The 12585-nt window shown below is 47.3% G+C and overlaps 4 protein-coding genes across 4 annotated transcripts; 3 read left to right on the forward strand and 1 right to left on the reverse strand.

The window, feature by feature from the left end:
• Positions 1-1680: 1680 nt before the first annotated feature.
• Positions 1681-2595, forward strand: CCOS01_00232 (uncharacterized protein; the record flags this gene model as incomplete). The annotated part of the gene is made up of 2 exons (XM_060448429.1): positions 1681-1860; positions 1945-2595. The coding sequence occupies 2 exons, from the start codon at positions 1681-1683 to the stop codon at positions 2593-2595; spliced, it is 831 nt and encodes a 276-aa protein (XP_060319867.1).
• Positions 2596-6505: 3910 nt separating this feature from the next.
• Positions 6506-7554, forward strand: CCOS01_00233 (uncharacterized protein; the record flags this gene model as incomplete). The annotated part of the gene is made up of 2 exons (XM_060448430.1): positions 6506-6577; positions 6637-7554. The coding sequence occupies 2 exons, from the start codon at positions 6506-6508 to the stop codon at positions 7552-7554; spliced, it is 990 nt and encodes a 329-aa protein (XP_060319868.1).
• Positions 7555-7994: 440 nt separating this feature from the next.
• CCOS01_00234 (uncharacterized protein) lies at positions 7995-9308 on the reverse strand (the record flags this gene model as incomplete). Its single annotated transcript, XM_060448431.1, has 4 exons — positions 7995-8420; positions 8649-8911; positions 9002-9074; positions 9135-9308. The coding sequence occupies 4 exons, from the start codon at positions 9306-9308 to the stop codon at positions 7995-7997; spliced, it is 936 nt and encodes a 311-aa protein (XP_060319869.1).
• Positions 9309-9893: 585 nt separating this feature from the next.
• CCOS01_00235 (uncharacterized protein) lies at positions 9894-10639 on the forward strand (the record flags this gene model as incomplete). Its single annotated transcript, XM_060448432.1, has 3 exons — positions 9894-10122; positions 10182-10313; positions 10368-10639. The coding sequence occupies 3 exons, from the start codon at positions 9894-9896 to the stop codon at positions 10637-10639; spliced, it is 633 nt and encodes a 210-aa protein (XP_060319870.1).
• Positions 10640-12585: the final 1946 nt, after the last annotated feature.

The following is a 12585-nucleotide window of genomic DNA, read 5'->3' on the forward strand; positions in this document are numbered from 1 at the left end:
TCAAGACAATGCGACGTTGAGCATGCTTCCTCTACCGCCAGTCCACAGTCATGCCTCAGTGTGGGCTTTGAGACCTTGGGTGTCTGATTTGTTTGAATCAGCAGTAAGCTAGGAAGAATGGGCATGGGAGTCGGCAAGGGTCTGAGCGGTTAAGATTCAAGAACGAAGCTAGGGCCAACAAAGAACTGCGCTGTTTTTTGACCCTGGCACGAAATGAGTATCTTTGGCACAAAGGCATGTCCATTTGACAGCCTGATCACTAATACCTCGGCGGTGCGAACAAGTTGTTTGATGATTCCACCACAAACCTGTTTCGGCTTTTCCGCAGAACAAGCTGGCCAACGTCCAGGAAAATACATAGAATAGGTCGCATTCCGGGATTGGAGATATGCCATACATAGAATGGACAGCCCTCGGACTGATGGACTCTCTTTGCAGCGCCCATGCATACCGCAATTGCTGCCACTTGCCGGTAATTGCTGCGTTTCAATTGGTGCAATATGCTGAACAGCCAACAGGTCACACACATCGTGACTTCGCAGGCGCTGCCGTACTACAATAGCTCTTATCTGATCGCGATGGTCTTGCCGTCATGTGGCGACGCCGGCGCCGAAGGTGATGCGATGAGCGCAATTGAGTCGGGTGTGGGTTAAGATTATTCAGATATTTGGGCAGGCGCCTCTTTGCGAATTGTCTCCACTCCAGAATGAGGTGTGCCAACGACATGCATTATCCACATTGACTTTGACATTTCTCTGGCTGAACTGTCGTCCCGAAAAAGACGTTTGAAGATGGAGGTTTGCATCAGATTGAATGTGTGCTTCAATTCAGCCCGTATGACAGGTCCTTTGAGCCAAAGGTTAATGGGACTTTGATGTGACTTTCGCAGTCTACCTTGCCAAACCTTTCATGTCAGTTTTTGTTGCACATTGATCTCTACCGCCGATAGCCCGCAAACTGTCTATCAGCGGTGCGAATGAACTGCCAGGTTTCTCACTGTTCCTATCTTTGATTTGGCCTAGTGAAATTTCGCGCATATGCACTCTTCTTTTTATTTACGTACACAAATGATCAAGTCACAAGGCAGCATTGACATCATGTCATGAAATGTAGATTCCTCAATATCGACCTTTCGGACTTCGCAATCTTGGTATCCTCGGTTCTAGAAACGTGCTAGCGGTAAGCTCCTTTGTATCTATCAAAGCTGGGCCTGGTGGTCAAAAGTGAAAAAGGTAAAGGTTTAGAGTGAATTGCAAAATTTCACGACTCACGAGAGGTGATCATCTGCCCGGAGGCAGACAACACATGGTTTCTTGATGGATATATCTCATAAGAAGCGTGTTTTTTTCACCAAAAATAATTATACTCAAAGGACAGTCCACCATGACTCTTCGCAATTCGATTCGTGTACTCTTGAGGGCATTTGAGCATAAGTATCTACAGCTTGATCGTCTTACTGCTGGTGAAAAGAAATTCGGTCGACAACCTCGTCTCATCAGAGCTACCAGAAAGCCCCAGAAGCAAAAGTCTTCACTACCTACAGCCTACCCATAGCATCAAGTGTCGATACATAGCGCCGTCAGTCACAAGCAGTGAGTTCTGTATGGCAATTATTGATAGCCCCGCGCATTCTGACTTTTGATGACTGTTCTAGGACGAGGGTATACTTCATCGCCCACCATGACTGCACCTGAACCTACCGATCCGAAAGGGATATGGGGTACAATGCTGACGATGATCGGCGATGATGGAGATATCAAGACCATAATAGACCGCGACACGGAAGATTTGGATTGGGTGGAAAAAAATCATACACAACATCGAGATACCCGTGAGCCACTGTATCTGAGATATGAGGAAGTAAGAGAGATTAAAACATGGAAGGGGAGACGAGGGCCAGGCGTATTGCACATCAATTGCAATGACCTGAACAGTACTCCGCAGTCAGGAAAGCGACACGCAACACCATTATCAACCTTTTGCTGGGGTTGGATTAACGACGTGCGGGATGACTACGCCGGCCCGACGGACAGCTCCCCTGGTGCCCTCGTCTTCTTCATGGGAGGATACTATCGCCGGGAGCGGGAGGGTCATGAATCGAGGCCCGTTGGCTTGACCTTGATGACATCCCTCATCTATCAAATGATTGACCTCTACGGGAGAAAGATCTGTCCAGATAAAGGAGGCGAAACTCTGAGCTTCGAAAGGAACAAACGCAACGATATCGAATATCTCTGCGACTTCTTCAAGACGCTAGTGCAAAGAGTAACCAAGTTGAGGTCACTAGACTGTGTTATCGACTTCCTTAACTTATATGAATCAGAGAGCGAGGTGATTACTGCCATAGGCAGGTTGATCACATTGGTTCAAGATCAACATGCGGGGGTGCCGGTTCCACAGCCATTCAGGTTGATCCTCACTGGTCCCGGGCCGTCTGGGACACTGTTAAGAACCCTTGAAGAAAAGAAGGCCATTGCATCATCCTATAATTTCATCTCGATAGGATCGAAGCATGCTGATAAAGCTATACTGAAATTAGATCTGGCCCGGAGTTTCTCAATATTCTGTAGAACTGACAGCTGCGATAGTCCATAGGTGGCCCCTTTAGTCTAGTCATGAATTCACCTTACCTTAGGTAGGTAGTCTACACAAAGATCTACTACATCATTACATTCTGGAGAAAGCCAACTACAAAATTTTGTTACCTGGAACGTCTTCATGTACTCGAGTACACCGCCCATGGACCGGCTTGTCTCATCCTCCGACAACTTGACTTTCATTCTTGCCTCTGGACTTCATCTCATCTATGTTATTTCCCACTGAAACTTAGGGTTGACTTTTTTTCACTCTGCAAAGAATTCCAGCTTTGATTCAGATAAGTACTTATTTAGCCAATGCCGCACAATAATCATCGAGAGCGAATACTTAGTCTCTCAGCCTACAAGCTAAGATTGCAAGTGCGGCTGCAAGTTCCGACTAGCCCACGAAAATTCTCTGGTCAAGTCTTTCCGATTAGCTCACGCCTAGTCACAAAGTAGACAGGAACTAAGATAGCACATGGTCACGGTGACCCAAAACAGTATCTTCTTCCCTGACGAGATAGCACGATGTAGTCTAATACCCTGGGGACTCAATGTCTGGATCTCCCACAGATCAGCACCATTTGTACAGATCTTTGCACTGTGAATAGAGTGTCTTGAACAATCAGCACTAAAGCTGCAATTCCTTGGAAATATAAGTAGAAGGATTTGTAGCCATGACAGGATTCCTTAACCTAGAAGTCAGCGAAGTAATCAGAGTCGACTCGTAAGATGAATATTGCCAATATAGCTTATTAGTGCTGGAACACGTCAGGTAGAAACGGCTGGTTCTGCCTTCATTGGGAGATATGGTAAGCCGGCAAGTGGCCAGCCTGATGGATACAACATGAGTCATGCCAAATGCAATCTTTCCTGGGGTGGAAGCACCACAGATGAATGTGTGGTGACAGGGATCATTCAACCAAGTAAATGTTTTCTCGGTACAAAGGATATATCATGTCATGAGATCTTATCTTTCTAGTTTACCGCCCGTTGATATTGACAACGTCTTGGCAATTAAACGTTGGTAAACACTACAAAGCAGGACAGGAGGGTGTGTCACAACGCCAAAAATTGACAACGCCAAAAATTTCTTTAAAGCCTTTGCAAGGCTACGAGAACAATCCCCGCTACCTTGGCGAATCCAGCACACGTCTGACACTCAGAATAGAACAACTTGACCGACACGAGAGCTTCCCTATTCAACGAAATCGTTTCCTTGGGTATTCTGAGCTTCCAATTGCACCTAGGGTCTTTAACGATGGGGGTCTGTGTCACCATGAACATACAACGAGATTGTTCACTGAATGTCACTGAGGTCCTCACTGCGAAAATGACGCTGATAAGATGGTGTGTTTCACACGTGCAGAAATAACGCCTTTGACGCCGAGAGCATGAATACCGTCGCTTACATCTTATCACAAGTTATTCATGAAATTCTTTAGCGCCAATACCATGTTCACTAAGCTTTTCTTTTAGTTGCATGATGGCATCTGGACTTGAGAACTATATACATGACTGGGCCTGACAGACTCCAAGATGGGTTCTTGTTTCATAGATTTCCAAAGTCTAGTACCAATTACTTCTAAAGCCCTGATACAGATTTCTTCCCGTCTCTTGGAAATTGATCCTCAACACGTTATCATCCTCATCGGTAGGAGTCTCCCGCGACTACAATAAGTACTTATGGATCACTGCTAATTGCCACATGAAGACTGAAGGACAAAACATCTCGTTGAGAAACCCCGGTCGAATTTTCGCTTTCAGTAAGCTCATGGGGCCACTTCTCTCAATCAGCATGCAATTTTACTTATAGCTCTTACTTCAGAAGCACTACTCTGGCAACCGCTCACCATGGCAAATCCGGGACATTCACCTGAGCGCGTGCCAATCGATCTTGCTGATCTGGCATATTTCAACCACAATACCACATCTTCCCGCATCTTCAACGATTACGGGATACCAGGGCTCGAAGAACATAATGAATATTCCGGAGTATCGGAAGAGATCGCCATATTGCTTTCCGACCCCCAGCCGTTGAAACGTCTCTTTTACGAACCCTTGGGTTCCCCAGTCAATAGCCAACATTCTTCGATTGTTAGAGAAACGCCACTATCTGTAATCTGCGCCAACTGGGTGGACTCCTTTCGAAAGTCTATGGATTCTGGACTGCCAATTTTGAGTCTAGTTTTCTTCTGTGGCCGGCGGCAAGAAATTTGCCAACATGATACCGGTGGTATTATGATTCGGTGTTTTCTCGCTCAGATTATCACACTGGACCGGGAACACAACTTGGGGTTATTTTCCCCGAAGGCGCAAGACTCCACGCTTCAAGCAGCGTTCAGTCCAGAAGACAGTGTCGAAGATCTTTGCCGCAGGTTCGAGAACGTCATCAACCTCTTGGGCCCAGCGACAACTATAGTCTGCTTCATCGAGGGGCTCGGTTTTTGTCGGGAGGAAGTCTCCTACGAAAACGTCGGTAAAATTATGTGGTGTCTGAACAGGCTGGTCAACGAAAGCAAAGAACAGCCCAACGTCAAAGCAAAGTTCAAACTCATTTGTACAAGCCCTCGAGTCAAATGGCCTAGCTTATTTTTCCTTGACCAGGCGGGTTTGCCGGCATTCGATTGACAAACGAGACTTAGCTTTAAGATGCACCGTTTCAACTGCACTCGTGCCAAATCGATCAGGGCTGAGAACAGAAATCATCCGCTCTTATTGAAAGTCTATATTAGTACGTTTGCATTGATTGTTGGACATGGGATATAAGCAACATGAAAAAACAATATAAAAAGGGAAAACGAAAAAACAAAAGTGAGAAGGAACAGAAACAAAGGATTCAAAACGCGGAAAAATGAATTATGTTAGTATGAGCTAAGCTCTAGTCTTTGCTATTAGTGTTTTGGTAACTTATATTACTAAGAAAAAAGTGTCGAATTATAATCATCATTTTCTACTTACTTTGTGCACTACAATATGAAAGAGTGCTGGATAATATGACATACATATGTTTTCTATACCACTAGGAAGTTTCAGCACGTCTTGCGATTAGTAAACCACGCGTGCGATGAAGACTCTGGATGTTATGATGGACCAGTATCGGCTCCAAACAACTTTGTTATCTGCATGCGGGTTGCTCAGAGTACGTCTCTCAGTTTTACCCGCAGCCTAAGTATGACGTATCACTTGGGGTCAAAGATCGATCATGATGTACGCCTATCGGTGAAGCCTTCTCAAGATATCTAAGGTAATTAAAACGGGGAATTTCGCGAATAGAGCGGTGCAGTTCCCCGGAGTCGAGACCATAAGACTATAAGCGAGGGGCTCTCGCCGATAATCATACATTGCAACCCTTAGTACACCATCGACGTCAGTTTCATCGTCTTGAGGCAGGAGCTCATCGCCCCAGAAATGGTTCAGAATTATGCACACCCTCTCTGCTTTGCAGAGGGACGCGCACTAAAGACTGATTCAATTGTCGGATTGTCAACGCGATTGTGTCGTCTACGCGCTACGATAGTGAACAGGTGCACATACTTTGCACCCGTTTCCCGCCCTGTCACTATGAGCCGAGGTGCCAAACCCGGGATGGGTCCATCCCACCGGTTTGCTTTCCCACGCCGATGCGAGATCCATTGTTCAAAACTAGGATTGCAGGCAATTCGACCGACTTTCATCCGATCGGCCGACCATTTTGTAAGCCAATACGTAGATTCGGGCTTGAGGTTCGTCCGCGACGCTACAAACTTGGAAAAGGAGGTCTTTTGGATTTTATCACTCGTCCAAATTGCTTCAAAGCTGAAGTTGAAGAATATTACATGTATGAGTCTGCTTCATTACAGTTGGAAACCATCTTTCCCCGTGTCTGATATCATAGAATATTCCGAAGAAAAAGAAGAAGCAAAAGAAGAACGATTCTGATCACTATGGCACAAAACCTCACCCATTCCGATAAGTCCCCGACATCTAGTCATCCCCGGCACGTTGCAATTGTTGGTGTAAGAACAATGTTACCCACATATACCCAAGGTCATTACATAATCTCAACGCACAATAGGCAGGAGGAGAAATTGGCTCGCATATCACTAGAGAGCTCTTGAGAACTAAGAAACACCAAGTCACTGCCTTGACTCGGGCGGAAAGCACTAGCACAATTCCTGATGGGGTGCTTGTTAAGAGAGTCGATTATGAAGACCGGTCCTCTCTTGTCGATGCTCTTTGTGGAAAGGATGTCCTGATTATCACTCTTGCCGGAAATGCCCCGCCGGAGCAGGAAGCCAAACTTATTGAAGCCGCAGCGGAGGCTCACGTCGCCTGGGTCATTCCCAATGAATGGGGACTCGACTCCGACGATAGATCTTTGGCCGAAGATTCGATCCTCGGCGAAATGAAGCAGAAGACACGCCGTTATATCGAGAGTCTCGGGAAGAGTTCTTGGATCTCACTGGTCTGCGGCTTCTGGTATGAGTTCAGCTTGGCCGGCGGCGCAGAGCGTTTTGGCTTTGATTTTCCGAATCGTACAATTACCTTCTACGATGAAGGCTCAACAAAGATCAATACCAGCACCTTGGAACAGTGTGGTCGAGCCATCGCACAAGTACTCAGCTTGCAGGTACACACCGCAGAGAACGAGAAAGACGGCCTCACTCTTTCGCAGCTCAAGAACCAGCCCGTCTATGTCTCATCCTTTTTGGTGAGCCAACGAGACATGTTTGAATCTGTCCTCCGTGTCACTGGTGCCACTGAGGGAGACTGGAAGATTAAGTACCAGGATGTCCAGCAGCGTTACGCCGAAGGGAAAGCAGAGATGCAGAGGGGAGACATGACTGGGTTAGTCAAGCTACTCTACGCAAGAGACTTTTTCGTCAATGGCGGTGGCAACTTTGAAGCATCGAGGGGTCTGCATAATGGCACTTTGAGCCTACCGAGGGAAGACTTAGATGATCATACGAGGACTGCCATAACGAACGTGTAATGTGTCGCAACGCCGCCCGTGGTGCTGCCCACTTATCACCGTACGAGACTGCTTGCTACGAGACGAATGCCTTCTTAGTACGGTAGTTAGTTACGACCCTTTAAGGGTGCCTCACTTAGAAGAACCAAGCCAATTTCTACTGTATATGTCTTCCACTTAGATCCTCGCTTTGTAACATAATGATCATAAGGTCGCCCCCGATGATGCATGCGGGGACGGCGGACATAGCGCCCATAGTGAATAGTTTAGCGATGCAGACAGCGACGTTGATCAAGGTGTGACACGTCGCTCAATCCAGAATAGCGGCTCTGCGAATGCCAAATGCTGAGTGGCACAAATTTGCGACAATACCAATGTGACCGATCACCCATATTTCACATCCAGAGCTCTAGTGTCATAGCTAGAGCGAGTAATCAAGGTTTTTTTGGATGTTATCTCAGCTAGAGGCTATTCTCTCGCAGAAAGTCCTCCCAAGTGCCTAGCGAATGGCTGCCTGGAACCCCATGTAGTTGCTCAAGAGTCCAAACCACATCTGTTGGCCCTGCGGGTCCAAAATACCCAACCTCTTCTACGAAAGCAAGCCCTTCTTTGAAATTATGAGCCAGCTCTTCGGGGAAGCCAGGAAGGGGCTCGTCTGCACCAAGTTGTTTGTAAACAACTTCTGTTCCCTTCACTCTAGTCCAGGCGGCCGCCATTTCATTCATGCTATAGTATGCGGTCGCGCAAGCAAGATTCTTGCCATGGAATACTGCCGGATCAAGAAGTGCAGGGGCTAAGAATTTGCCAGTGTCGCGGATATCGATAAGGGGCAGTTGAGTCGATGGTGACCAGGGCTGGCTAAAGATATAATAGGTCCCGTCGCTAACCTAGGGAGGATGGTGTTAGTCAAGAACAATGGTTTTAGGGCTGCGGCTTTCTTCCCGCGTGTTATACTCGTTGGCCTCAGCTTGAATCCCCTCATGTCGTTGGAAGAAATTGCAGCAGCTGGGCTTTCTGCAGCGTTGTACGAGCTACGCGCAATGGCGTGCGGACTTTTTGAGCGACTTTCAAGGGAGAGAGAGAGGTGGAGGTGGGAGAGGAAGGGGGCGTCTTACAGGTAGAAGTGCTGGGACCTGCGCGTAATTCTGCATGAACCAGCCGGCCATATAGAAGGTGCTCATGATTTCGAGACCCCGAATGTATTCCTCAACCACAGCCTTGCTTTCAAAGTGCCGAACCACATCAATCCGGCCACCAGAAATCTTAGAAATGCTGGGTAGCGAAGACCAAATGATTTGGTCAACCCCAGCGGCGACGCAGGCATCGGCGATGGCCTTGCCTTGGCGAATCTCTCTCTCAACGCCAGGCTCTTCCCAGTCTGTGTTTGCGTCAAGCAGTTAGATTCGGGCGCTGTAGGACATGAAGGATTTGACAGGCTTGAGTAGGTGATGGATGATCATAGACATACAATTCGTTACTGCAAACACCACCTGTGCACCGGCAACTGCCTTTTTCAATGATGCCGGGTCGTCCAGGTTCGCCTTGGAGAATTGTAAATAACGTTAATAACGCCAAGTGTTTGAAGATCAAGGACTACTCACCTCCACTAAGTCGACACCTTGACGTCTGAGAGCAACTGCTGCGGGCTTAGAGGCATCTCTGGACACTGCTCTCAGCTGGAAGAAGGATGAGAGTGCTGGTGTATTGAGCACGTGGTTGACCAGAGCACCACCTTGCTGGCCCGTAGCTCCAAAGACCGTGAGGAGCCTAGTCATAGTGGCTGGATACACTGGACTGTCTGTGTTCAAGACGAGTATCGTGGGGTCTCGTACACAAGGTTGACGAAAAGGCTACTCATGACTAGAGGGACACAGTGTAGGGCTTCATGCTATCCATATCATTATATAAAGTTGAGGTTCGTTGTCTGGGACCAGACGAGGCTAGTTTTGGCCAGTCATGGCGCCTATCACAGGTGGTTTACCCAATCAATTACACAGCGTGGATATCCGTAGGTCAAAATTTTATTTATCAGCATGGCGATCCAGTTCTTCCGTGAAGATGCCTGGAACTTCAGAATAGGTGCCGACTACAGATGCCGAGCCCGGACGCCGAGCCCGGACGCCGACCACCGGCCCGAATCCCGTTTTTACGTAAGATATTGGCGACGACACTTTCTCCACAGGGGATCGCTTCCAAGGTCCTACAGAAACCTGTACCACTACCTATAATAATCAAGCATGATTGCATCTATCAAGTCCCAAATATCACGGCCAGCTCTTGACGTCTGGTATCAACAGTCAGGACGACCTTTTCAAACGCTGCAAGTTTCCACAGTTCACACCAAACGGCTTGTTTCCAAGATGCGGCAGCCGAAAGTTTTCTTAACTGGAGTTTCTGGTTACGTTGGAGGGCACTTATTTGTACGACTCGTTCAAAAACACCCAGAGTGGAACTACTCAGTTCTCGTTAGGACAGAGAAGCAGGCTGTCGACATTTTGGCTAAGTACCCAGACATCGAGGTCGTAATTGGTGACTTGGACAACAAAGATATCCTGGTCAAGGCTGCTTCGACTGCAGATATCGTTTTGCGTTCGTGGGCACCCATTCCTTTCAGATAGGATATGTGTGCTAATTCTTTCTACCGGCAGAGCTTGCATCAGCTGATCATCTTTCTGGAGCTGTGTCTTTGGTCGAAGGCCTCAGCCAAGGGCAGTCAGCTCCGGGGAAACTGATCCATATTTCCGGAACAGGAATGGTTCTTGACGTCTCCAAGGGATTTGGTAAATTCACTTAGGCTCATCTAAGCTAGAATGAACTACTCACCTCTCTACTAGGCGTTCTTAGTGACAGAACATGGAATGATGTCGACGATATCGAAGAAATTTCATCCTTGCCGCTTGAGGGACACGTACACAGAGACGTCGACGAAGCTGTCCTCGAGGCTGGCGAACGATTGCACGTGCCAGTGGCAATCATCTCGCCCTGCACGATTCACGGCCTTGGTCAAGGCCCTCTGAAGAGCATGGGCTTCTCTGTTGGTGGATACATCGAGAAGGTCATAGATCGGGGCAGAGGTTTTCAAGTTGCAGAGGCTCAAAATCAGTAGCATCGTAGGTCCACGTCACCTTTATGGCCTTACACACATCCAAATGCTCACTGCCGCGCAGAAATCCATATCGACGACTGTGCGGATGCTTTCATCCTGCTTGCTGAAGAAGCAGCAAAGCCTGATGGAGGAAAGGCGCAGTGGGGGCGTAAAGGATATTACTTTGCTGAAAGTTCGCCATATGTAAGTGGCTGGCATGGGCTGTGCTGAAATCTCATTCCGTTTCATCGATTAACAATTCCATAGGATCTGAAAGACATAGCCGAAACGGTTGCACAAGTACTTTATAAGCTAGGGAAGATCAGCTCACAAAGAGTTGACAAATTGTCAGAGCAAGATGTGTCCGCTATCCACCCCATTGGACATTTTGTCTGGGGTGGTAATTCCAAGGCCCGAGGGGATCGTCTCCGCGCTTTGGGTTGGAAGCCCACCGGACCAGATATATTAGCAACCCTGCCAGAAGTAGTGAAGCTTATAGTGAAGTCGAAGGAGGTGAAGTCTACCGTCATGTAGATCCACCCCTGTCGAAGCTCATGTCGCTATCAGTGGCTGCTGTGGGTGAATCACTTGTAGCCCTTAAGTTATGGTCAATAGTCACGCAACCTGTCATAACACTATAACACTTCTCTTGCCCACACAGAAGCTTTTTGCCAGACTGGGCAGTGCAAGTAATCGAGTAGGCACTGCCTGGAAGCAAAATTCGGACATGAGTGTGACTGATATTCGCTCGCACCGAATCGGCTAAATTTCAGGCAATAGGGTCGCATTCTGCTTTCGTCAACGTGCAAATCGTTTTTACGCTAAAGTTGAGTTCAATATGTAATCAATTCACAGCTAACACTAATGCAATTTATCCCCATATGTTATCAATTTAGTTTTATTCCTGAAAGAATTCTCGAAATGATATTCTATTTTCATCACAATCTTCATAAGGCTGTGGTTTTAATCGCCTAAACGTTCAAATAAATACTTTATGTCCCCCTATCACATCGTCGGGTTTACCAAGACTCGAGATTATACTTCTTCTCGAGGAACAAACCGTTTTTGAAAGGAAAGACAGCTGCTGCCCGAATATTTCATGCAGCCAGATGCCGTGCAACCTCAAGTCTTACCGCCTGCTACTCCTAAAGAAGCATTAAAGAGCTATTGCCTTTGTTGCCTGATACCGTTAGAACCGCCTGAGATAGACCTAGGTACCACACCCAAATTGAGCATGAAACCCCGATCTAAGGCAGGCCTTGAAACATATCACAAGGAACTGACTCCCACGAGGCGCTGCGTGGGCTTTTTGGACCGCAAAGACTTCTTCCTATTGGACCGAGAAACGCCCAAAGACAAGCAAACACGGTTGAGAGCGCTTAGGGGTCTGCACAGGTGAGGAGGAACAGTGGCTATCAATGAACCATGCTGTTTCACAATACCAAGGAGAATGGTTACCGCCCCCAAGTTGACATCAATGCTGGTGAAAAGGAGATTGGAACACGCGTAGATCACTCACTGTACTACCTTACATCAAGCCATCACCGCCATCGATGTTCGTGTTCAGAGCAGATGTTCACAAGGTTCTAGTTGAGCAAATACAGTGTGCGCTTTTAAGCCTAGTCACTGCTGGAAAGGTAGCTCAACATCAAAAGGTCAGTCCATCTTGGGATTTGGTATTTGTAGGATGGGGGGCAGCCGATTTGGAGCAGAGATTACTATAAGTTTCAGCAGCCGATCTGTCGACTTTTCTTCCTGATCAAGCCTCAACCAACGAATCTTCACACCTCCACTGAAGACATTCTCAGTGTCCCAGGTCCATATCTTCGCAGCTTGCCAGTCCTTTCGCCGGTGGTAGAAGACCCAACAACCACCTTCTCATACAAGAACTGTCAGAAAGCCGAAGCCACGCGACCCAGCTGCAAGTTAATTTCAAACCCAAATTTACCTGAAGACATACTGCCGCT

Source organism: Colletotrichum costaricense (genome assembly GCF_030867565.1).
Source record: "Colletotrichum costaricense strain IMI 309622 chromosome Unknown Scaffold_1.1, whole genome shotgun sequence".
Taxonomy (NCBI): Eukaryota; Fungi; Ascomycota; class Sordariomycetes; order Glomerellales; family Glomerellaceae; genus Colletotrichum; species Colletotrichum costaricense.